Genomic DNA, 25,958 nt, shown 5'->3' on the forward strand with positions numbered 1-25,958 from the left:
CCAAAATGTCTTTATAATACATACACACACACACACACACACACACACACACACACACACTTTAAATATATATATATAGCGTGTGTGTATGTATATATATATATACACATATATGTAAAATACACACAACCCTCTTTCTTCAAGCCATTTCTTAGTATCTACTTGTTCAGTTTCAGTTTTTTGTGATGGTCATTCCCTGGCCAAACCAAGCAAATAAAATATGCAAGAAGACAGTTAATGGTAACAATCTCTTGACTGTCCATATAAGGCACCATTCTGGTCCCTTCTGTGTCATTTCATATTTAGGGAAGCCTTAAGCAAGGCCTATAAATGTTGCACCTGTAAGTGTGTCTGTGCCATGTTTTCTTGCAATCAAGGTTACCTGTATGAGTTTCTTTTCAAGAATGGTTCTCTGAAACATGGATCTTTATTAGCATGACTCATTATTATATAAATAATAACATCTCAGGGACCAGCAGGGTATGGAGAGCAGCCATCAATGATTTCTTCAACATGCCTCCAGATGTAGGTCTTGAAGGTTTCACCAGGTTATAGTGTGTGCAGCAAGTGGTAATGCAGAGTCTGCACAAAGACAAGAAAGTAGGAGGGAAAATGTCTGTCTGAGGGCCTTGGAGAGTTCATGCCTTTAGTAAACTGATCATATATTGCCCTTCTCCTCCGAGCTCTCTGTTTTGCCTTGACACATTCTGCTCATCTTTTCAGAGAGTTTTTTGCTTTTTGCTTCTCCACTTGGTTGTTTGTTTGGATTTCCATTGGGCTTTTAGGGGGTGAGTGGGTGCTGCGTGGTGTGGATAATAATTTTATCTTTCGGACAGCAGGTGAATTGAAATCTGAGAATAGAGCAGTGCACTTCACCTCCCAACTGGAACTCTCCCCACCATTTCCCCTTTAGTAAGCTCCCAGACACATCCCCAAAGGAGGAAGGTGGCAGATGCTCTGCCCCACCAACAGCAACAGCAGACAGAACTTCACCTGTCAGACACACAGCTGGGAACGTTGGTGAAACAAGCTGAAAGTTTACAGTGGAAAAACAAACACCTCCCGTGATGCCAAAAGCACAGCCCAATTTATGCTCATTTCACCCGCTGGCAGATTTTCTTTCAGCTGTTAGTTTTCCTATGGAAGAACACGGAAAGTGTAAATACTCTTCTGTCAGCAATGAAAGATTTCTGGTCAGTTTAGGATCTAGTCCAGCTCCTATTCTCATCAGGATCAAAGTGAACTAGGATACCGTAGGAGACCCAGGAAAGAATAGTGGGCAGCTTAGCAGGTGGATGATGGTTTTGCAGCTCGCTCTTTGATGTTACAGGGGGAGTTCCTGAACTCTATTCCCAAAAATAGCCCCAGGAGAACTCCATGTGCACATCCCATGGGAGTCCACAGCCTTGTGTTCTCCTTGTTGCACAGTTCTGGGGCTTGCCTCTCTAGGGAAGAACCTGTGGCCTTGCCAATGTCTGATGTTTAATTCAAGGTGTCATGGCACACTGAGCTACAACCGCTCCAGCTCTGTAAGTGGACACCTTCAGGCCATTTACTGTGGCAGTAAATCGTTTACGCTTATCTTGCATTCACCGTGTGCTTGGTATAAAATTGCACATGTGCTTTATAGAATAGAGGCACATTAGAATGTTCTCTCGGAACACATTAATATCCAAATATTCTCCTTTTCCCATTAGAAAATACATAGCTATATTCTCCTATGGGCAACACCAGAGCTATAAGGATGACTTCAGTGCAGAGTATGGGAAATACCAGAAGTTGCTGGCTCAGATGGACAATATGGCCAAGAAATTCAGGACTTTTGATGAACAACAGAAGTTTGTGACTCAGGGATCTTCAGCATATCAGGTAAAGAAGGATAAAACTGAGAAGAAGACCCTGGCGAGCTGAGGGGGTGCTGATACCCAGATGGGGGAGAAGACAGGAAGTGCCTGGAAACTAGTGGCCATAATCCCAAAACTGCATGCACAGCATGCACTCATGGAATAGGGCCCCGTTTCCGAGAGGCCCGACTCACAGTGGAGCACTCCAGAGGGGGGCCCAGGGGGCTCTCATGAACCACGGAAAGCCCAGGTGAGCAGAGAGACGCGGGCCCCAGGCGCACCCCGAGCGAGTCGCTGCCGGCGCAGAGGGACACCAGGGACATTGACACCCTAATCTCAATGGGAGCTTGCTGTGCTTTATTGGCAGAGCCAGGCCCGCGTCAGGGCCGCGCTCTGGGTGCTCTGGCTCTGTAAGGCCGAGGCCCTGAGCTCGGCTCAGCGGCGTCTGCGCCTCCTGCCGCCTCGGCGGCGACGGCGAGTCCGGCGTCTCCTCCGCACGCCTCGGCGACGGGAGCGGCGGCGGCTCCGGCTGCGGCTGCGGCTGCGACCCCTGCGTGACCTCCGCCGGTAGCGGGCCATGGTGGTTGTGGCCAAGGGTTGGGGCGGCTGCCTGGCTTTTATAGGGCTGCCAGGCAGGAGCCCTTTGTGACACCCACCAGCGCTTTCCAGAGCCAACATCACCAGCGAGATCACAATGCCCGCACGGCCACGCCCGGCCCCTGCAGAATCCATGGCTATGGACAGCCTTGGCCTACAGCATGTGGGCGGCTGCCCTGGGGCTGCCATGGCCTTCTGGGCTAAAGGGCTTAGAGGAACTCACAGCTAGTGGCACCCTGAGAGCTCTGTCACCACCTCTGTAACGTGCCAAAACGGCCCAGCCCAGTTTGCTCAGGAACATCCCGCGCAGCTCACAGAACCGAGGCGAAACCGATGCCTTGTGTGGGAGACCACGATGAAGGGTTGAGCAAAGTCCAAACGCTCAGCAACCCCCCTGGGGTGCCTAAAGACCCCCAAGAAGACCCTCTGAGACTCTCTGTGTAGACCCCAGCAACTAATGCGTATTACAATGTCTTTTGATAAAGAGAATGCATTCATATATCCCTGGCTAAGAAATACGTGTATCATCTTGAGAGAAGCACAAACATTAAGCCGAGTCACTGTCATATATCCCTCATTCCTTTTACTGCTCCCTGTCCCTGTAGGCTGTGATTGAATTATGCATGCATTTCATTTGTAAAGTAGGAATATTTTGTCCTTATGTAGGAAAAAAGTGGTTTGGATCCTCGTAAAGCGAGTAAAATTCCACATGTGTACAGTTTGGGTTGATCCTACACTGAGTTTTCAGAACTGAGTCCTTGAATCTGTTAGGTTTCTTGCTTTGTTTGCGGAAGGCAATGGCAGGTTTTTATACCCTGAAGACGTATACAATTTAATGAGAGCCATGTTCTTCCATTCAAATTGAAGTAGTCCATTTATACTTCAAGCTGATTATAAAGTTCCAAAAGCTCCTTCGACCATAAAAGGTGAAAAAGTTTTCTCCTTTGCTTTGGCAATATTTAAGGAGACTATCTTGGAGTAGGTTTCCTGTATGAGTTGCGAACTACCTCAAGGTCTAGGTTTGGGATGGTTTAATAAAGCAAAAATCCAGTTTGCGTGTACAAAATTGAATGCTTTATTCATCACAACTTTGGTATATTTAGGGTTTTGGGAAAGAGGGACAAACATTCCATTCATAGCTGGGGTTAAAGGTCCAGGAAACACAGGGAGATATTTTTCTTCACACAGATAAACAGATATTTCTTTATCATAATCAAAAGGCAGATAGGGCAAACAAAGTGATAAAGGGATTTACCTATGAAGCCTACAAGTTTGCTTAATTAAAAGATAATGTAAGAATTTCAAGGAGTGGATGTAAACAGACTTTCCTTGTCTTTGTTTAAATCCCATGGTTTCTGGCTAAGATTTCTGTGTCATAAAGAATTTATACTCCAACATCTCCCCCTTTTTGTTCTCAAGCTGCGAGATTGAGGCTTTCCACAAAACTGCAATTAACCACATGTTGTATACAAGATAATAAAAAGAGAATACAAAGCATAATACAAAAAAATACAAACAGGTCCATTAATATTACTATAAATGCTTTCTCTAACTAGGGTACTATACTAAACATATTAAGCGAACTAAATATGCCATCTAAGCCTTGATTATTATCTTCTTTAAGTTGAGCTGAAAGTTTCTTTAACTTATCAATGCTTTGATGTATCAATTCAGAATGAGCTAATAACAAAAATCTATAGCTGCATCTTAGAAGCAAAAGTATTCTTAAATGGATTTAACAAGAAACACTTCAGCCTTACTTTTAACACCACAAGTAAAAATTAATTTAGCAAGAAGGCCTCTTTTTCCAGACAATGTACAGCTCTTTATATACCTGAAAAAATGTTTCAAAAATGTTCAGCTTTATGCCACTTACAGTAATCACAAAGCCAAATATGTCAACAAAATATTGGAACTAATTTTAACCATTTTACCATTGCTTCTTGCTTCCTACACTCATGTGCCCCTCTTACATGGAAAGTATAATTATACGAAGGCATTACATGTCAGAATAATTTGGGCCACAAAGCTTGGCATTATAAAGACATATGAAGGAATCATATCAATGTAAAAGCATTCTGCATATCTTTATAGTCAGTTTTAAAAAAATATATGAAAGTCTTACTGTCCACCTTAATCCGTAAAAACTCTGTTAAACCTGTTTCCATTGAACTAACCAGAAAACACTTCAAATCAAATCTGTATGTAATAGCTTGTCACCTTTGTAGTTCCTATAACTGGCATCCATGTACTTCTCAAGCCAAATTAGGCGATCAAAATTAAACCCCGTAAAATTAAGGTTCAGAAATCTGAAAGTGAAGAAAACAGACTGGCTTTTAACACAAGCACAGGTGATCATACTTACATTGTGGTAAGGACATAGAGAGACATAACAAAGGTCATAAAAATCAGGCATCTATGTTCTTGATTTCAGGGACTAGATGCAACCTAAGCATTGGTGAAACAAATGTGCTTTCTATAGTACTCACACCTATGAGGTCTTGTTTACAACTTCCTAGTCCTTTTGTATCTCTGCAGTCTGTCAGTGGTGTATGGTGAGCGTCAAAGTGAGAATAATGAGGCAAATACATATTTAAAATGGCAACTTATTGATGTTTTTTAAAAAAAAGATACCGTGAGTTTTCTTAGTATAACCAGATTCGATTCACATGAAATCTTGTATGAGTCCTCATACGAATTATCTGAAACAATTAGAAAACAAATATTATTTTAACAACAAAACTTAATATTACATTGTTACACTAGAAGATTCTATACTGCAAACAGAAGGCAAGGCATTTAGTGATTTTATTTTACAGTCTCTGATTCTTGTTGTTGCTTTCTTTGACTTCACTGTTCAGTATGGTTCTTCATTTGGCTTCATTTTTCGGAGTTCTCATTTGTAGATATCACAGGAATCACGATAACAGTTCTTTCCATTTTTACTTAAGTGGTTCGCCATTGCTTATTCAGGCCAGTATTCTGGTTTTGACGAGACAAAACTTAAACATTCCTAGTTAATAACAATATAAATTTATACAATGATTTGCAATTTCATCTCTGATTTTTAATTATAGGAGTCAGGGCATCATACTGATCTTAGCAGATGACAGCGTAAAGGCAGCTTTAAGGGCTTGAGACAACAAAAGGGAACTCAGCTTATTTATTCCCTAGAGAATCTTTGCTTTTTAGGCAGTACGTTTATCTTTAATTGGTTTCTTAGCTTTCGTTGAGAAAAGTAGCCTTTTTTTTTGCTTTCCCAAGAGGTTTTGGGGTTTGCCTGTTGCTCCTTTACCCGCCCCCCCGCCCCCCCCCCCCCCCGCCAAAGGGTTTGTTAGAAGCAGTCAACTGATAAGGGAACTGAGTGATAGAAGGGGTTTCAGTTTGCAGTGCCTCCCTCCCCCTATCTTGTAAGCAGGAAAATTCAAAGCCAGAGAGAGGTTTGGATTTTCTATGTCCCCCCCCCCCCCCCCCCCCCGACTGCTAGACAAGAGAACTTTTTTTCCCCAACCACAAAGTAGCAAAGTCACAGTTTTTATAAAGCAGTAAGGTTTTACTTTTTCCCCATCCCAGAACGGACGAGACAGAAGACGAGAGAATCCACTTCCCCCCAGCTCCGAGAAACCGGCCGTTTAAATCTTCCTGCGTCAGGCTATACAGTTTTCTCTGGCCGGAAAGATTTAAACCTCCCGCCCGGTTACTAAGCCGATCTCTTGTGTGTGAACACACCTTATCTCTTCCTTTGCAAAGGCAGACTTTTAGCAAGAGGATTTTTAACTTTTTTTTTTTTTTCCCTCCTGGCAGACTGTTTTTGTCAGGAGTTCGTTTTCTTTTTGCCAAAACTCTCTTTTTTTTTGCTGAATACGATATTTTGGCAAAAGGTTCTTACAGGAGCTAAACACAACCAAGAACAAGGCACTTCGCTAAAACTTCAGCACAAAGACCCGTTCCACAGGAAACTCCCTAAAACTTTCTGTATACCAGTTTAAGTAAAACTTTGGTTTTAAGTTACCCACAACATATTAGAAGGAGTAATGAGAGAGAGAGATCGCTTTCTTCTCTCGATCACTTACGTGCAGGGTCGACGTGGGACCCCCCCCCCACGGCTGGTTCCCCATCCCCCCTCAATTGTCGGAGATGGAAGAGCCGGCTGGCGGCAGTCTGAGTCCTCCAGGCTGGGCGGCTCGGAATCGCTGAGGGAGGCGGTCAGGCAGCTCTTCCGATCGGAGAACGAGTTCGACGGGCTGGGCGCTTGTCGGGGACAGGCGACTCAGAGAGGCGGGGGGTCGCGGGCCGGCTCGGGTTCCGCCGCGGCGGAGAGGCTGGAAACTGTAGGTCGGCGAGGCAGGCGGCGAGCAGCCCCCGCTGGGCAGCGGTCGCCATTGGCAGCGGTAGCAGGCGGCCACACAGGAACTTGCTGAGGCAGCGCGGCAGCTCGCTGGCGTTCGCTCGCACCCCGACCATGCGCGGGTTGGCGGCGACGGCAGAGCTGGAAACTGGAAGGCGAGACGGGCGGCGGCCAGCCCCCCCCGGCAGCGGCTGCTGCTGCTGGCAGCGGTAGTAAGCGGCGGCGGCCGCGGCCGTAGGGACTTAAGGGGCGGCGCCTCCGGCAGTAGCGGTGCCGTGGAGCTACCGCTATTTTGGCGCTCTCTTCCCACTTGCAGTGGCGCTGCGTCCTACAGCAGTAAGTTTTGCAAGGAAAAGTCATCTAATTCGAGCCCGTGTTGTTTAAGGAGGCACTTCATCAGTTCGTAAACTGTCTTTTTCTCTGAGGACATCTTAGATCCCATTTCCTAAGCAGTCTTTTGTTCGGGGCAGTTATTTGCCCGTCGTTTTTGTTTCGAAGCTATTTTTGGCCCCTAGGTGCTTAAAGCAGCCTTTTTGTTTGGATCGCAGGAAGCTCTCTGTTTGGCCTCCGAGCATTCAAACCTCGCCCTATTCCGCAATCGCGTTTACCTTCTGTCCAGCAGAGAGGAACTGGTTTAGCGCGCTTTTCGTTCCGTTCGATTGCGACCTGTCACCGGAGCAGGACCTCTTCTCCGTCCTTGCCTCTATTCCCCTCAAGGATTCATGCTGCTGTTTTCAGGAGCCATTTGTGACGGTTTAAGGAAGCAACGATCCAGTTTGCGTGTACAAAATTGAATGCTTTATTCATCACAACTTTGGTATATATAGGGTTTTGGGAAAGAGGGACAAACATTCCATTCATAGCTGGGGTTAAAGATCCAGGAAACACAGGGAGATATTTTTCTTCACACAGATAAACAGATATTTCTTTATCACAATCAAAAGGCAGATAGGGCAAACAAAGTGATAAAGGGATTTACCTATGGAGCCTACAAGTCTGCTTAATTAAAAGATAATGTAAGAATTTCAGGGAATGGATGTAAACAGACTTTCCTTGTCTTTGTTTAAATCTCATGGTTTCTGGCTAAGATCGTTTCTTATCTCTGCTGCGTCATAAAGAATTTATACTGCAACACAGGTTTTCATTCCAAAAGGGTCCTGTTAGCAGCACTATACCATGAAAAGTCTTGCTCACTTCAAAAGGAGGTAGCAAGGCTTTTTTTGTATAAATCTATAAGTAGCAGCTAAGTTTGCTGAGATCTAATATGGCGCAGACTTGCCTCTTTTTGAATACAGCTTTTTAGGAATAAGTGGGTGTTCTTGCAAAGTTTGTAGTGTAGTCGCAGTTGGCTTAGCAGTAACAAGTTCCTAGTTGTTCAGTTGTCAGTCACACAGAGGTGCAGATTGTCCAGAAACAAGGGACAATCAGCAGCAAGGAATACATAGTGATGTCCTCCATTTTGAATTGTGCTGTAACCTCCATCTTGAAAAATGTGTAGTTTGTCCTTCAGTGACCTTCAGAGCTACCTAAGAAGCATATAATGAGGGACATATAGTAGGTGTGTCAGGAAGTCCGTAACCACCTGAGGATCTCAGCCAATGGAGAAACGAGAAGGAACCAGCGCTCCAGGCAAAGGGGTTAAAATAGGCTGAGACCTTCACCAAGTTGAGAGGCCTCACTGAGATTTGTTCAGTGCACTCTCATAATTAGCTCCTCTGTCTCCTGGCTATTTATGCAGCTCTCAGTACCTGGATTTTCCAAATAGTAGGAAGCTGTAGTTTCCTTTGGGCAAGCACTTGATAAAGAAAAGAACTTCTGTTTGGGGACACAAATGACGACATCCTGTGGTCGCTCATGGGATGATGAAAACATGCCTCGTTCCATAGAGAAAACTCTGCCATAGCCCCACTGCTGTGTAAAAAAAAAAAAAAAAAAAAAAGGCAGCTTCTGGTCTTCAGGGATGGTCTTCCTTTGTTCCCCAGCTATAACTATGCAGGGTTAGATCCAAGCCATGCAGAGCCTTCTGAGCTCATACAATCATTCTTAACAAGGACGTAAAGCAGTTTTCCAGCAACTCTAACTTGCTAGATTGGTGACTTTTTCATTATAAACTTTAGAAGACTTTTCTGATTTAGGTGGCTTTGGTATAGGATATTATTTTATTTCTGTTTTCTTTTTTAGGCATCTGGACCGAAATGACAGCCTGAAACACGCAGGCCTCATAAGGATGTGGACATTCCCCATCCTAAAGAAAGCTTACAGGCACAGCGAAATAGGACCCAGAATAAGGATCTCTGCTTATAAAACCTCTCTCTGCCTGCTCTGGACAGAAGCATGTTGCAGGCTCTGAAAATCAGCAGCAGGACAGAACGTCAGGGCGAGAGGAGGCATCACTGCAGCAGAATTCACCCCTCGCTCCCCACAGCAGCCTTTGTTCTGATGCTTCCTTGCAGAGGGGTAGGAGCACCCCCTGCCTCCAGCCAAAAAGAGACCAAAGTCTCAGTATTTAAGAGTTAACGTTTTATTGGACTTCAGTTGATGGAGAACAGAAGGGCAACAACAGCTCAGGTGTTCAATCACAAAACACCCCAGGAAGTGTCACATACAGGGGCTTGACACAGTTTGCAGGGAGACAATTGAGGAAGTTGTTTTTAAACTACTCTCCAAGGAAGAAAGGTGGATCCACAGCCCTGTTTTAATGTTCCCAATTACTGCCCTCCCTCAGTCAATTTCATATCCTTCCCCAAAAGAAGCTTAGGACACACCTCTCCCCCATGAGTTAAAGAAATAAATGGTAGTAAACTCAGGGAAAGAATTAGACTTCAGAGTCACCACAGATCTGTGCAGGAATCAACATTTGTGGCTCTAGAAAGACTGGTTGTGACAGACTATTTTTAACAAAGCTAACAAATGGGTAAAGTTTCTACTGTGACACTTTAACCCAACTTGTGTATAAAACCTGTTGAAGTACTTTGCCTTAACACGTGTCTATGTGTTTGACAAATCACTTCCAAAGGATCTGGATATTACTTGGCTCACTGACAAGGGGAACCCAAGACTTTAAAGCAGACCTGTGAGCTGCTTCAACTGACAGTGCAGAGCAGCCCAAATGACGTCTCTTTAAGCCTTCACAACACGGTGATTTTTGGGGAGTTTGCCCAAATTTCTACCACATAAGGCCAAGAGTTTGCATTAACCGGAAAGGTCAGAAAACAGGCTTGTACTTATTCTAAAGTATTACAATTTGCTACAATATTTTACTAAATTATGGACAACTTTTTAGCAGAGGTATTGGATCTCAACCATCTAAGGAAAAAATGCTTTCAATGGACAGCCTGAGTCTTGAAAAAAAGGATGGACCAGAAAAAAGCAGCTTCAAATGTGATATAAGCAACACCACCACCACAAGGAGTTAACAATACTGAAACTTCTTTAATGAAAATGTGAAATACTATCTTATATACTATTAAAGGAACTGGATCTTGGGTTTTAAATAAACAAGATACTGTTTAATACTAACATATAATCTTACAGAAAATTATCTGCAGTTTTAAATAAATTAGCAACTGTTCAACACTAAGATAAAGAATCCTAGGGTAAGTAATCTTCAGTTTCAAAAAATAAGCCAAGTTCATAGATATGTATTGGCAGAAGCAGAAAACTGCTGCTAGGAGCCCTCTTGCTGTTTGTCAAATTCCTGTATTAGTCTCTTAATGTGAGACAGCTTGTTGTGCAGGTACTGACATCCTCTCCATCAGAGGAACTGGGGCTACACTAAACAGGAAAGGTGAAAAGAAAAGTAGGGCATGCAAACATTTCTGGAGAGTTTAGAATTCCATGTCATGGAGGGATGCATGGATTGAGGGGTCTGACTCAGCCTAACATTCATGCTTGGCTCAAGATGTACATGTATTCAGTAGCAGGCATATACCTATGCATTCCATTCCTCAGAAGTCATCTTAATATGCATTAGCTGCTGGGGTCTACACAGAGAGTCTCAGAGGGTCTTCTTGGGGGTCTTTAGGCACCCCAGGGGGGTTGCTGAGCATTTGGACTTTGCTCGACCCTTCATCGTGGTCTCCCACACAAGGCATCGGTTTCGCCTCGGTTCTGTGAGCTGCGCGGGATGTTCCTGAGCAAACTGGGCTGGGCCGTTTTGGCACGTTACAGAGGTGGTGACAGAGCTCTCAGGGTGCCACTAGCTGTGAGTTCCTCTAAGCCCTTTAGCCCAGAAGGCCATGGCAGCCCCAGGGCAGCCGCCCACATGCTGTAGGCCAAGGCTGTCCATAGCCATGGATTCTGCAGGGGCCGGGCGTGGCCGTGCGGGCATTGTGATCTCGCTGGTGATGTTGGCTCTGGAAAGCGCTGGTGGGTGTCACAAAGGGCTCCTGCCTGGCAGCCCTATAAAAGCCAGGCAGCCGCCCCAACCCTTGGCCACAACCACCATGGCCCGCTACCGGCGGAGGTCGCGCAGGGGTCGCAGCCGCAGCCGCAGCCGGAGCCGCCGCCGCTCCCGTCGCCGAGGCGTGCGGAGGAGACGCCGGACTCGCCGTCGCCGCCGAGGCGGCAGGAGGCGCAGACGCCGCTGAGCCGAGCTCAGGGCCTCGGCCTTACAGAGCCAGAGCGCCCAGAGCGCGGCCCTGACGCGGGCCTGGCTCTGCCAATAAAGCACAGCAAGCTCCCATTGAGATTAGGGTGTCAATGTCCCTGGTGTCCCTCTGCGCCGGCAGCGACTCGCTCGGGGTGCGCCTGGGGCCCGTGTCTCTCTGCTCACCTGGGCTTTCCGTGGTTCATGAGAGCCCCCTGGGCCCCCCTCTGGAGTGCTCCACTGTGAGTCGGGCCTCTCGGAAACGGGGCCCTATTCCATGAGTGCATGCTGTGCATGCAGTTTTGGGATTATGGCCACTAGTTTCCAGGCACTTCCTGTCTTCTCCCCCATCTGGGTATCAGCACCCCGTCAGCTCGCCAGGGTCTTCTTCTCAGTTTTATCCTTCTTTACCTGATATGCTGAAGATCCCTGAGTCACAAACTTCTGTTGTTCATCAAAAGTCCTGAATTTCTTGGCCATATTGTCCATCTGAGCCAGCAACTTCTGGTATTTCCCATACTCTGCATTGAAGTCATCCTTATAGCTCTGGTGTTGCCCATAGGAGAATATAGCTATGTATTTTCTAATGGGAAAAGGAGAATATTTGGATATTAATGTGTTCCGAGAGAACATTCTAATGTGCCTCTATTCTATAAAGCACACGTGCAATTTTATGCCAAGCACACGGTGAATGCAAGATAAGCGTAAACGATTTACTGCCACAGTAAATGGCCTAAAGGTGTCCACTTACAGAGCTGGAGTGGTTGTAGCTCAGTGTGCCATGACACCTTGAATTAAACATCAGACATTGGCAAGGCCACAGGTTCTTCCCTAGAGAGGCAAGCCCCAGAACTGTGCAACAAGGAGAACACAAGGCTGTGGACTCCCATGGGATGTGCACATGGAGTTCTCCTGGGGCTATTTTTGGGAATAGAGTTCAGGAACTCCCCCTGTAACATCAAAGAGCGAGCTGCAAAACCATCATCCACCTGCTAAGCTGCCCACTATTCTTTCCTGAGTCTCCTACGGTATCCTAGTTCACTTTGATCCTGATGAGAATAGGAGCTGGACTAGATCCTTAACTGACCAGAAATCTTTCATTGCTGACAGAAGAGTATTTACACTTTCCGTGTTCTTCCATAGGAAAACTGCTGAAAGAAAATCTGCCAGCGGGTGAAATGAGCATAAATTGGGCTGTGCTTTTGGCATCACGGGAGGTGTTTATTTTTCCACTGTAAACTTTCAGCTTGTTTCACCAACGTTCCCAGCTGTGTGTCTGACAGGTGAAGTTCTGTCTGCTGTTGCTGTTGGTAGGGCAGAGCATCTGCCACCTTCCTCCTTTGGGGATGTGTCTGGGAGCTTACTAAAGGGGAAATGGTGGGGAGAGTTCCAGTTGGGAGGTGAAGTGCACTGCTCTATTCTCAGATTTCAATTCACCTGCTGTCCGAAAGATAAAATTATTATCTTTATTGGTAGAGCTAGGCCCGTGTCAGGGCCACACTCTGGGCGCTGTGGCAACTAATGTGTATTAAAATGTCTTTTGATAAAGAGAATGCACACATATATCCCTGGCTAGTAAATACATGTATCATCTTGAGCCAAGCATGAATGTTAGAATGAATCACCCCCCATGCATCCAGCACTGCAATAAGTTAATGCTGCTTCTTAATACTATATTGGTGTTCAGGAGTTTTATTTCCAGTTTTCGGTGACACTTGCATCACTATGCCCATGTACCAGTGAGTGCACCAGACACTGCCTGGGCACAGCCATTGTGACCTTGCTGATGGTGTCGGCTCTGGAATGTGCTGGCGTCACAAAGGGCTCCTGCCTGGCAGCCCTATAAAACCCACGCAGCCGCCCCAGCCCTCAGCCACAACCACCATGCCCTGCCACTATCGGAGATCTTACAGGAGCCGCAGTCGGAGCCGCCGCCGCTCCCGTCGCCGTGGCATGCGGAAGAGACGTCGGGCTGGATCCCGCCGATATCGCCGGCGTCTCTCCCGTGGCAGGAGGCGCAGACGCCACTACCGCTGAGCTGAGAGCGCTGGCCATAATGCAGTCCTGGCTCTGCCAATAAAGCACAGCAAGTTCATGTGAGGGTGTGAATGTCCCTGGTGTCCTTGTGCACTGGCAGCAGGTCCCTGGTTTGGAAGAGACCCCTGTACCTGAAGCTGGAGTGCTCCACTATGGATCGTGCCTATTAGAAAGAGGGCCTTATTCCATGAGCACATGCTCTGAGACCCAGATTGCTCAAAAGCTTTCTTTTTCCTTGCTGCACATGTTCCAAGAGTGACACTTCCAGTGCTCTTTCTGTGCAAAGCCTTCTGGAGGCAAAAAGGGACATGGTGTGGGGAGGAATGTTAGTAAGTGGGAGCTTGCCCTGAAGTCCCTTTTGCCAGGGCAGATGCCCAGGGGGTTTTTAACCCTGAGCAAGAGCAGGACCCTCAGGGCATGTCATGTGTTCTGGAGCTAGCCAGGACAGGGTTAATATTTGCAGTGGTGGAGTGGTGCCAGGTTCCACAGGTTCCATGTGCTGAGCAATTGTGTGCGAATCTCTGACCTGTCTTGTACACTCTGCTATTAGTATTGTTGTTGCTGTTCATCTTATTTCATTGCTGTTTCTAGCAAATTTTTCTTATCTCAACCCACGATTTTTACTTTCTTGCATCTCCAAATCTCCATCCTGTGCAGGGGTAGTGGTGGAGAAGCGAGCAAGTGACATGTGGTCTTGGGTCTTTCAATGTGAACACTAAACTGGGGAACACCATTCCTAAACCATGAATATGGAAATATGGAAAACTCATATGTGTAAGTGATTACTTTCCTTGTCTACTCTTACAGGAAAATTAGCCTGCTGAAAAGCAACTGCTGTAATTGAACTGAAAGCCTGTTAGGTAACATTTATTCTAAATTAAAGATTTTATAGAGTCACGTATGAATATTGCCAAATAATCTTTATAACACTATTCTACATATTATCTTTTGGTGGGAGAAATTCCTGTGGTCTTTTTTCAGTCCTACAGTGACAAAGAATTCTATAAAGCAAATTACAGCTGAATTTTTCAGCTCAAGCAAAGAAAAGTTAAGTAAAATAGCAGAAACTGTTACATTTGAGCTACATTTCCAAAGCAGATGGTTAACTTGAATACTTAAGGCCAGAGAAGGGGAAATGAGAGGATCTGTGTGTTGAACAAAAAAACATAATGGAACTGTGCAAATGCATTCTGTTCTCCCCCAAATGGATATTCTAATATTCAAAACATCACTGAAGGTCGAGGCCAAAATTTCAAGTGATTTTGTTTCCTTTCTCCAGTTGTGTGGCAAGACAAACCTCATAGGTCAGGTTTTCTTCCCTTGCCCTTCAGTAACACCAGCTTACAGCCCCTAGGTCTCTTTTCTTCCCTGAGAGGCAGCAAAAACTAAATTATGTTGGCACGTACAGGTGCTGCCAGCCATTCCCTCCTACCTTCATTTTTTCCTGCAGTGCTCCATTGCCTCAGCTGCTCCTCCCTGTCAGGTGTTCCGAGCTGCCAGAACTCACTCCATCTTCCCACGTAGAGGAAAATCCTGAAATGAGGGAGATGCCTTCCATTAACTGCTACATATTTTAATACTGCCAGTTCTCAGCTGCTGAAAATATGAATTTCTGTGCCCTTTTCTCTTTCCCCAAAGGATACATTTTGCACCCCAAACCTGCAAACCATGCATCTGGTCAAGGGTGAATATCTACTCCACAGGTAGGTAGATCCCACCACTTGGCTCAGCCTCCTTTCCTTAGACCTAGAACTTTTTTTCCCAGTTTGTGAAATGCATATGGTTTCTTTTCACTGTCTGCTGATGATCAGGGCAGCCTCACTGTGTGGAGGGCTGCCAAGAAGGGACGGACAAAGTACATAGGAGTGTGACAAGACATGACAGAGGACAAAAACCAAGGAGAGTGAAGTTGGGAAGATGCAGATGTGGACAAGAGGCCTGTACTCAAATATCACCTCTTTGCCTATAGCCTATGCCTTCACGTTCTCCTAAAGCCCCACAGTTACAGTAGCAGGAAGCCCTTCGGAGGGAACTGTCATTTTGCAGGCTAAATCCTATTAGCAGCAGCTGAGAGAGAAAATACCATGGTGGCTGGATGGGTAGGGTACCATAATGTACAACAGGATACAACAGAACATTTCATTTAGAAGAGACCAATAATAACTATATAGTACAACTGCCTGACCCATTCAAGGATGACCCAAATTTAAAGTAAGTCATTAAGGACATTGTTCAAATGCCTCTGGAACTGATAGGCTTGGGGCATTGACCACCACTCAAGAAAGCCTATTCCAGTGTTTGACCACCCTCTCACTAAAGAAATGTTTTCTCATGTTAAGTCTGAACCACTCCTGATGCAGTTTTGAATCACTTCCCCATGTCCTGTCACTGGATCCCAGGAAGACTTTTAAAGGCATGACAAGACAAACAGCCACAGTCATGTGACACAGGTAGCTGAGGGAGAGCTACATGGAAATGAAGAAGCTGAAAACAAGAAAAGGTATTTCCTTTTTTCTCCTGACACCATGTGCCTGCAGGGATGGAAGGCCTGCTGTGACAACACTGGGAAGAAGAGGCTGATGTCACTGACCTGTGGACTGTGACTTCACCGAGTGATAGATTGTGACCTCACTTTCCTCTCTGCTTATGTTGGGGTGACTGGGAGTCTGAATGCCTTTTGTACTGTCACCCAGGGGCAGAGGCTGATGTCACCGAGCAGTAGACTGTGACATCACGGGGAGATGCATTATGACACTGCTTACATTCAGATATTGGCAGAGCCTTCACCAATCTGGCTCCAGCCTGAACTTCTACTAAGCAAGACTGTGAGTCCAAGAGGATCAAGCCAAGCTTCTCCAGTGAGGACTGGTGCCTGCCACTGGCAGACATTGGTGCAGACCTGGAGCAGTGTAACTAGTGTTTCCCTGGCCCTGCCTGGTTAAGGCAGCCAGGCACTGCAGGTGCTGGCAGCAGTGAAGATTGGCTCTGTGGGAAAACGTGCCCCCCAGGGGTGGCTGTAGCGTGGGTGACGGGGCTCAGGGAGCTGGAAGGATGTCATTCTTGAAGGGCCTGGACATTTCTTCCTCCCCTTCCTGGGAGAGCCAGTGACCATGGCTTCTTCCTCCTGTGACATGTGGCACCAGTGAAGGCAAGCAGCTCCTGATCCTAAGCTCTCCCCAGTGTGCTGCAGGACACAAAAATGGCCACGGAGACAGACAGCAACTGCCCCATTTGCCAGGACACTTGGAAGGATGTGGCTTCTGCTCTGCCCTGTCACCACCAGTTCTGTCTGGGCTGTATCCTGCGGTGGGCTCAGAGAAACCCAGTATGCCCACTCTGCAGAAAAACAATAGAGACCATCCGGTTTTCTGACTATGGAGAAGGAGACTATCTGGAGACAGCCATCACAGCCCCTGAGGAGCTGCCAGATGGCAGTAGCATGGCAGGGAGAGCTCCTGACACCCTGGCTGAGAACAGCCCCCATCCCCCTGGGACATCTCGTTCATTTTCTCCACAGGAGACACTCTCCCAAGTAGAGCAGGAGGGTTCAGGCAGTATCCTGCCGGAGGACTGGGCAGAACTTTTCCGTCAACAAGAGCATCTCCTGGACCCTGTGCGGCCCTGGCTACGCCAGAGGCTGGAGGGAATATACCGGGGCTGGTGGTGGGTGGTAGAGACCATAGAGAGCACCATCCTGCATGGCCTCTGCGTCTATGGGCTGAATGCAGAGGTCTTGATTGAAGTGCTGGAGCTTCTCCTCCAGGAACATGCAGCACCACTGATCCACAGTGCCATCAACATCATTGTGGGGCAGTGCAGTGAGGAGGCCCAGAGACTGATGTGCTCTGGTGCAGTCAGAGATGAGAACAATGTCCCTGTGGCCACAGCCAGCTCCAGCTCCAGCAGCTACAGCTACTCCAGGAGCTCCAGCTTCAGCAGCTCCAGCTCCAGCAGTTCCCGGAAGGGGACTCCTGCCAGCAGCCTCGCAGGCTCTGACATGGAGGAGGAACCTGCTACATCAGAGGCCTCCCTCCTGCCCAGGGCAGCAGCCACAGCCCCTCCGCTCCCATCCAGGGTAGGGAGTGATTGCCCGGGGAATCCCAGCACCCCCCAGATAGGAGGGCCCCCAGCTCCCAGGGCTCTCTGCAACCCTGCAAGAGGCCGCCCCACTGGCAGTGCTGGCAGGGCTCTTGCAATTCTTTATTCAAGGAAAAGGAAATAAATTATTATTTCCCTCACACAGTCTCTGGGTGCTGTTTTCTCTCCCTTTTATTGCCTTTCCCCTTCTCTTCGTGCCCCATCTCTTCGTGCCCCATCACGGGTGCACCCACGTGCTGCAATGCACAGCCATGGACTCCTGCAGCCCCAGGGCCATGTTAGCAGTACCTCCTCCCACAGGAATTTCTGCTGCAGATGTGCACCTGTAGTGAAGCAGATGCCAAAGGCAGAAAGAGCAGCAGGGGCTACTGGTGTTATCAAGGGGACGATGCCCTCAGCTTGCCTCCAGTCCCCCCCCTCTCTATTTAACCACGGACACTTTTGCTCTGCTCTGGTTTCTCTCCACTGTCTGGTGCTGACCAGGGCAGCCTGCAGAGGGTAAATATTCTCGCAGATGAGCAAGGTCTACTGAAAACTTCTTCCTGAGTCATAATTTTACCTGTTACAAACAAACAGATTGGCACAGATTTATAGATAATAATTTTCTCCTTTAGGATAGTTGGTGCTGACTTCCAAGATCCTGAGGTGATTGGGGTTTCCAATTTCAATCTAATCAGAGAAATCAACTTACTCCATGTGGCATCAGTGGCATGGTGTGTGGAAGGCACTTTCTCTTTGGACATCCAGCCTAGCACTGGAAGTCAGGGTGCCAGGAGGAGCTGTGCTTCGTTGCAAATCACTTCTGAAGCAGCTCGAACCAGTTCATAAGCTGCTAGGATCTCTTTTTTTAGTTGGGGTGTAACAGGCCTCCGATCCTCTGTTTCCCCAACTCCAGAATGCCAGGTGTCATTCCTGAGTCTTCCTGAACACTTTTTGTCAGACACTCCAAGAAGGACCATTCTCCCCGGCTGCAGTGTAGAACACATTTTTTACATCCTATTCTGTCCTGACCAGTGCAACTACTGCAGGAACAATCTCCTGTTCAGTTTGTTCAAAAGCTTGTTGTTGTTCAGGATGCCACTTAAAATCATTCTTCTTCCATGTCACATGACAGAGAGGGCTTACAATCTGACTGCACTCTGGAATATGCATTCTCCAAAAGCCGACAGCACTTGGGAAAGCCTGTGTTTCCTTGTTGCTGGTTGGTGGTGACATAGCTGCTATTTTGTTGACCACGTCCACTGGAATCTGACAATGTCCATCTTTCCATTTTACTCCTAAAAACTGAATTTCCTGGGCAGGTCCCTTGATCTTACTTTGTTTTATGGCAAAACTGGCCTTCAGGAGGATTTGTATTATCTTCTCCCTTTTCTCAAAACTTCCTCTGCTCTGTTGCCCCACACAATGATGTCATTGATGTATTGCAAGTGTTTGGATCCTCACCCATTTCCAAAGCAGTCTGGATCAGTCCATGGCAAATAATGGGGCTGTGTTTCCACCCCTAGGGCAGTCGGTTCCAGGCGTACTGGATGCCCCCCAAGGTGAAGACAAACATGGCCTGCACTCAGCTGCTTAAGGAATGGCGAAAAACACATTGGCAGTGTCAGTGTGGGCTCCAGTTTGTACTGAAGTTCCAAAAAACAAGTCTGGCACAGCAACACTCAGTGGTGGTGTGACTTCATTATTGTTTACACGGAAATCCCCCCAAAATAAATAAATACTGGACTGCTCCGTCCACCACGTTTTCTTTACTGGAAGGAATCTCTTCTCCCTAATAGACAGAGAGAAAGAGAGAGAGAGAGAGAGAGAGTCCCTTTCCCCCAGCCCCAGCAGTGACGTGAGGTGGTGTCAAATAACATCCAGGTCCTAATCATGCCCCGTCCTTGCTACTGGAAAAAGGAACCCCGTCCTGGCCAGAACCAGAACACTATTCTTCAGCCAAACAACATCCTGTAAAGTGCCTTCATCCACATTTTCCATCACCACCCAGAGATCCTCATCAACAAGGTAGCTGAAAGAAGAAAACAATGGCATGGAGATAAATGTACACAGCCAAATTACCTTACAGAAAAGACTACAGTTGAATTTTGTTTCCAGGTCACTTGTAAATGAAAACAGAATAAAATGGAGACACATTCTCTCTATACTAAACAGTACTAGGCATCTCTCTAAATAAGAAAAAGGAGATTATATCTTCTTAATTAAGTCACCTACAATGAGAACGAACAACCAGGGCTGCAGAAATAGTCACAGAGTCTCAAAGCTAAGTAGAAAACAACCCTCCAAAGCTATCGGGGCATTGCTGTTGTTTGAGTCTGCAGCTCACAAAGTTACTCCTCAGCACCTGCCCAAGTTTATTAGCTGCTATGCTATTTCATGTTATACTAGCACAGTTTGCATGGCCATATAAAGAAGAAGTGCTAGTTTAGTGATGAGTACACCTGCCGCTGCAGTGCCAGGGGATAAGACTTTCTTTTTTTCTTTCACCTAAAGTGCTAGTCCTTCTCTAGGTCTGTCAGACCTGGCAGCACATCCTCCCAGCAAGCGACAAACAATCCCAGGTTAGTTGGAAGAATGATGAAAATCACACTGCTGGACAGCCACAGGAAAGCCAAGAAATCAGAAGTCTCCTTATACTGTTATTTACAACTTTTACCAAAAAAAAAAAAACCCTATCGAGTATCTTTGCAATTCCAGCCTTCAGCCTTGATTTAGTTACCTTTTTGCTAAGGACAGATTTCAGCATTAAATGCTAGCCTTGCTGGGAAAATGAGTATGTACTTTTGAATCAGCTCCAACCAAGCTCCACAAGTCAAATGGTCAGGTATATTTCACCAAAAAGAATCTCAGAAAACAAAGGCTAGTCCACTTTTCTTTATTTGGATTTAGGATATACATCATCACACCGTTGTTCACAAGAACAGTTCCATCCTGATGGGAGCGACTGGGATCTACTACTACCTAAAACATGAAGACAAGATCACTGCAGACAGCTTTTACTTGAATATGATATTCAAATAAAACTAGCAAGAAAAAAAAAGCAACCCTAAAATTAAAACACTAATGATTACAAGCAAACAGAAATACAGATCCTTGATGCACCCACTTCAGGATACAGAAAGTCTTTTTAATGAGGGATGCCTACAATACTTCTTTCTTAATGCTTTATTTACTGAATATCTATACACAGAAGTGGCTGACTACATCACTAAATACATTTTTATGCTACTACACAGAAAACTCCAGCTTCCATTATTTCATGGAAACTCTTTCTATTTTAAAGTACCACAGTAAGCAGTCTCCTATTCAAAACAATGCAGCAGCTATTTAAAACCCACGGGGCAAAAACCAAACAAAACCAAACAAAACAAAAGCCCAAACCGTAGAATTAATCCAAACAACCACCTTTTGGAAGGCCACTACTACTGTTGAACAGAAAATGTAATATTTTCTTCTAGCACATTATTCGAAAGGATCCATATTCACCAACTATTCCAGCAGCAAATAAATCCACAAGTACATAAGAAATGAGCCAAAATGTGACAAAACTTCCCCCAAAAAATGTAGCTATGTTTTCTAGGAACCGCATAGAAAGAAGACTCCCAAGTTTCCTTCACTTAAAAGCCTGAGTAAATCCAGGCTCGTGATACCCAAGCATTTACCACCAGGGAATACATCAAGCTCCAACACACACACTGCTGGAAGTGCACACATCCCTCACACCTGCACTTGGGACCATCTTTCTGCTGAACTGAGAAAGACCAACCACCTCGGGCACTTCTGCTTCACTATATTAGCAATAATAAGGTGTTTTTCCAAAGTTCATAGTGTAGTCACAGTTAGCAATAAGAAACATTAAGTTTCTGAACTGGTTGTTCAATTGTCAATTCCAGAGAGGTGCAGTTTACCCAGAGACAAGGGGACCAGTCAGCAGCAGGGAAGGATCATGTGCCCATGTCCTCCATTTTGAAGTGCTGTGGCCTGTTTTGCACAGTAAGCACTTAATGGGGCAAACACACTGGGCATGTCTGGGAGCCTGTAACCCCGGAGCATCTCAACCTATGGAGGAACGGGGAGGGACCAGCACTCCAGGCAGAGGAGATAAAGGGGGCTGCGAAGTCCCCTGACTTGAGAGACATCCCTGAGGTTTGTTTAATGAGTTCATGCTTTTTTTCGAGTAAAAGTTGGGTTTTTGTTTTTGGTTGGTCGTTTAGTTTATTTGGTTTTGTTTTGCTTGTTTGTTTTTGGTTTGGTTTGGTTTGGTTTTTTAGTTAGCTCCTCTGTGTCTTGGCTATTTAGGTGTTTCCCAGTGCCTGGATTTTCAGAACAGCTGCAAGGGATCCAACACCGTTGAAGGGTACAAAGCAACCACAGCTCTCTCACACCCTGCTCACCCTCCCCCTGTCACCCTGTGCAGGCACAGGAGCTGCACCCTTACGGTACGTGCGGACCGACCGACGGACACAGCACCCAGTCCCCCGTGCCCACCTCGCTCCCTTGCCTGCACATAGACAGCTGCACCTTCTCGTCACCCCACAGGCACCCGGAGCCTCTCTCCTTCCCCTTGCACAGCCACGCTCCCGCAGCCGCACGGCCACACAGCAGGTACCAGCGCCGCTCCCCCCGCAGAAACTCCCGCGCACACCTGCTCAGGATGGCCGGGACCTCCTGCCTGGACAGTGCCGCGGCTCGTCCCGCTGCACTCTTGAGTGAGGACAGAGCTTGAAGAAGGGAGAGGGGGAGAGGAAAGAGGGGGGAGACTCCTGGGAGAGGGGAGAGAGCTGGGAGAGAGTGGGTCCCAGCTGCTGCGGGGAGGGGTCCAGGGCCGGCAGGAGATGGAAAACAACTGCTCGGCAGCCCCGGCGCCGGTGAGGGTACATCCGTGCCTGGCCGTGCCCACTCTGCTGAGGCCGTGGGCACCACTCAGGTTCACAGCTGGATCTGTGACAGTGCAGGTCATCTGTCGCTCCTCAAGCTTAAAGGTCACCTGCGCCAGGTGCATCACCGCATTGCCTCTGTCTTGAAAAGCCCTAAGGAGCAGTGCCGGGCAGAGACTGCAGATGCTCATGAATGGCACCAAAAAACCTCAGCACGGAATCTTCCATGGCAGAACAAAAGGAATAGGAGCGAGGGAGTCACCCTGAAATGGGTTAAGGAACACTTACAAAAGCCTCAGAGACTCTTGGGTCAGAACGTGGAAAAGAAGTGGTGAAACAAATCAGAAGCTGGTTGCAATGTCCAGGGTCCAGTTATCTGACTAAAATGCTACACAATTGCTGGAATACTGCATGGATGACTAATTACTCCTGTCGTTCTGTAATTTGGACTTGTTAGGTGCAGCATATTTATCTCTCAGAAATTAGTCTAGAGCTGTAATTTAGAAGATGCTAAAGAAAGGCTCATAGACATTATAATTCAATTGCTCTGTGTCATAGGTTTACTTGTTCTAAAAATCCAAGCAGAAATTTTCCTTTCCCGTGTCCCACTGTAAGAGAAGGAAGTTGAACGAGGAGGGAGCAGGGATAATTAACTGTACAAAAGAACTAGCTGGCAGACCTGCATTCCCGGCTAATAGCCCATCGAAAAAACTGCAGGGAGGGGATAGGAGTTTTTTCTCCTCCTCTCCTTACCAACGGGGAACACTTCACTTTGTGCCTTAACGGGGGCAAGGTGTGTTGGAAAAGCTCGGAGGCCATTTTGCTCTCAACCTGGTCATCTGTCTGTTCTCCGGCCTCGGTTTGTCTACGGTCTGCTCTGTCGCCAGCCAGATCTGCTCAGATTTCATCGTAGAGTTTGTGCTCACCGACGAACAAAGGGGGAGTCCTGTCTACAGCCAGCCGCAGACAGCATGAGTTTAGTGGGAAAGAAACCGCCTTTCTTCCCCTTCCCCTCCTTGGTGGGGGAAGCTCTATTTCGGCTTCTCCCGTGATCCGGGGCCCCCACACGGCAACCACCAGAGCCCAACAGCGCCCCCTGCCGACCGACACTGAGCACTGCAGGCTCTGCTCCTCCAGTGATCCAGCAGCGCTCCTGCCCACCCTGATTAGAATCGCGCCAGAGAACAGAGAATATCAGACTGTTTCCTTTTTGAAGAGGACTTTTAGGGTACAGGATTATTACTTAGTTGTTTTTGTGTTCTGTTGGTGGTTTTGCCAATATACATATATCCTTTAATAAAGGGTTGCTATTTCTTCCCTTTTCCATACTTCTTCTATTGGAGTTTCTTAATTTCGGATTTGCAATTGCTGAGAGAGAAGAGTTTGGTCTACCTCATAACTCATCCTCCTTAGCAAAACACTCCAGTCTCTTTAAACTGAGACACTCTGGGTTTGATAAGCAGAATCTGCTTTATTGCCTTGATCCTCCTGAAAGTTTCTGTTGTGGGTGTTTTGTTGGTATGTTGGTGGTCTTTTTCCATGCATGCAAAATTAGGGGATCTAAGGTAAATTCTTTCTACAAGGACTATGGAAGAGCCTGGCCTTCAGTCAGCTGAGTCATTACTACTCGAAGTAAGAACAGCCCTGTAGTATTTATGGGGGTGATCCCTGGTTGAAATTCTTTTATTAGGTTGTAAGGGGGGTACTTTTGATTTAGATGATCAATGGAGCATAGAGGGGTGAGAAAATAATATATTAGGATGTGAAGCCAGCCAGAGTATTGAACAATGTAAATTTATTGCACGAGTTAACTGTAAGGTCCATTGTGTCTTTAGCAAGTTAACTAGATGTCCCCTGTTATCATAGCTGAGTTCCTCCTTGGCTTGACTCCATACTGCAAGATGGATACAAATACCCTTGAAACATAGTTGTAGAGGTCGTACATAGGGGTGAGAAAGATGATGGTGAGAGGAAGATCATAGAATCATGGAATCAGCTGTGTTGGAAGGGACCTCAGAGATCATCAAGTCCAACCCTTGATCCACTACCACCGTGGTTACTAGACCATGGCACTAAGTGCCACATCCAGTCTTATCTTGAAAACCTCCAGGGATGGAGAATCCACCACTTCCAGGGCTGCCCATTCCAATTATTTCCCTTTCTGTAAAGAATTTCTTCCTAATATCTAACCTAAACCTCCCCTGGCACATCTTAAGATCATGCTCTCTTGTCTTGCTGATAGTTGCCTGGGAGAAGATTTTGTAGGGCATGCGCAGACTGTTGCTATTATTAGGTAATGAATAGGCAGTGTTTGGCTGCCACTCAAGCATCACCTTATACTATGTACTGGCCTTACGTAGTTTAATGTAGAGGTGATAAAATAGGTTGTCAGGACTGCTGGCAGGAGCGATACTCATCCTTCCATCAAGTCTGTGTTGCTCCGCAGGGACGCTTGCTAAGCATGAGTACTGACCAGCTGCTGCAGATCCTGGTAGCCCTGGCCTGTCTGTGTAGGTAAGCACAGTTTATTGATAGGAAGCAACCAAGAAAGCAAATGTTTTATATCTTTTTTTGTATCCCTTTAATTCCCTTTTTAGTAGTTAATACTGTAATAAAAGCTGTTCATAGTATTGTATGAATGCCAACCGATAGTTTTTTGTATTCTTTTTTAGCTTTTAATTCTCTTTGCTTGTAGTTTTTTTTAATATTCTCACTGCAATAAAAGATTTTTTTTTTTTTTTGTAGTGTTTGAATGTCTGTTGTACTTGTCTTTATTCCGGGCATGTATTCAAACAAACTAATAGATATGTAGAACCTAATTAGCCAGTATCCATTAAGAAGGTACTGAAGAGTGAAAGATCTAAAGCTTTGGTACAGTATTGTACCAAATAGTTTGGGATAACTATGCCATTGCAAATAGCTTGCCTTTCCAGCAAAAGAGGCCTATTTCCACCAAATAGCTTGCCTTTCCAGCAAAATGCATGTGTGATAGGGAAAGGGCTCCCATTGTCACCTGTGAATATTGTATCTGTCTGCTTCATCTAACCTTAGCTGTGGATACTAATGTGTGCAGTGAGATGAAAGCTTACAGATGGATATTAACTGATAAGTCTGCCTGGGTCAGAGCTTCTGCTCTTGCCCTGAAAAGGTGAATTGTTTCCTGGATTCAGAGCAGGAGAAGCAGACAAACCTGCATCGACACTGATGACTGCTGCCCTCAGTTGAGGTTCCAGCCAGAGAAGATGGAGGTTGAGTGATCATCAGACAGTGATGTTGGGCCAAGCATGTAGGGTGATTGTTCTTGCAGATGTGGAGCGGGAGGTACAGTGCTCTGCAGCTGGCAAGGAAATGCCCTCGCTGCTACTCACCTTCATGTAGGATCTAGCTCAACCCATTATGACCTCCTGTCTCCTGTGTCTCTCTCTCACTGTTCCCTGCATTTCTGATGACCTGCGTGTCCCTGCATCCCACTCAAGAGCAGGACTTTGGTTGCCAACACCCCCAAAACTACTCCAAGCCCATGCAGTGGCTCTGTCCCCATGCTGTCCCCACATCTTCACGGTATCCCC

At 46.4% G+C, this 25,958-nt stretch overlaps 1 protein-coding gene across 1 annotated transcript; it reads left to right on the top strand.

Annotated features, from left to right (window-relative positions):
• The first annotated feature begins 14,459 nt into the window (after window positions 1-14,459).
• Window positions 14,460-17,652, top strand: LOC135406801 (uncharacterized). The gene has a single exon (XM_064641239.1). It carries the CDS (start codon window positions 16,614-16,616, stop codon window positions 17,634-17,636), a length of 1,023 nt encoding a protein of 340 aa, XP_064497309.1. The 5' UTR covers window positions 14,460-16,613; the 3' UTR covers window positions 17,637-17,652.
• The last annotated feature ends 8,306 nt before the right edge of the window (window positions 17,653-25,958 follow it).

This window comes from Pseudopipra pipra, chromosome Z, assembly GCF_036250125.1.
Source record: "Pseudopipra pipra isolate bDixPip1 chromosome Z, bDixPip1.hap1, whole genome shotgun sequence".
In the NCBI taxonomy this organism is placed as follows: Eukaryota; Metazoa; Chordata; class Aves; order Passeriformes; family Pipridae; genus Pseudopipra; species Pseudopipra pipra.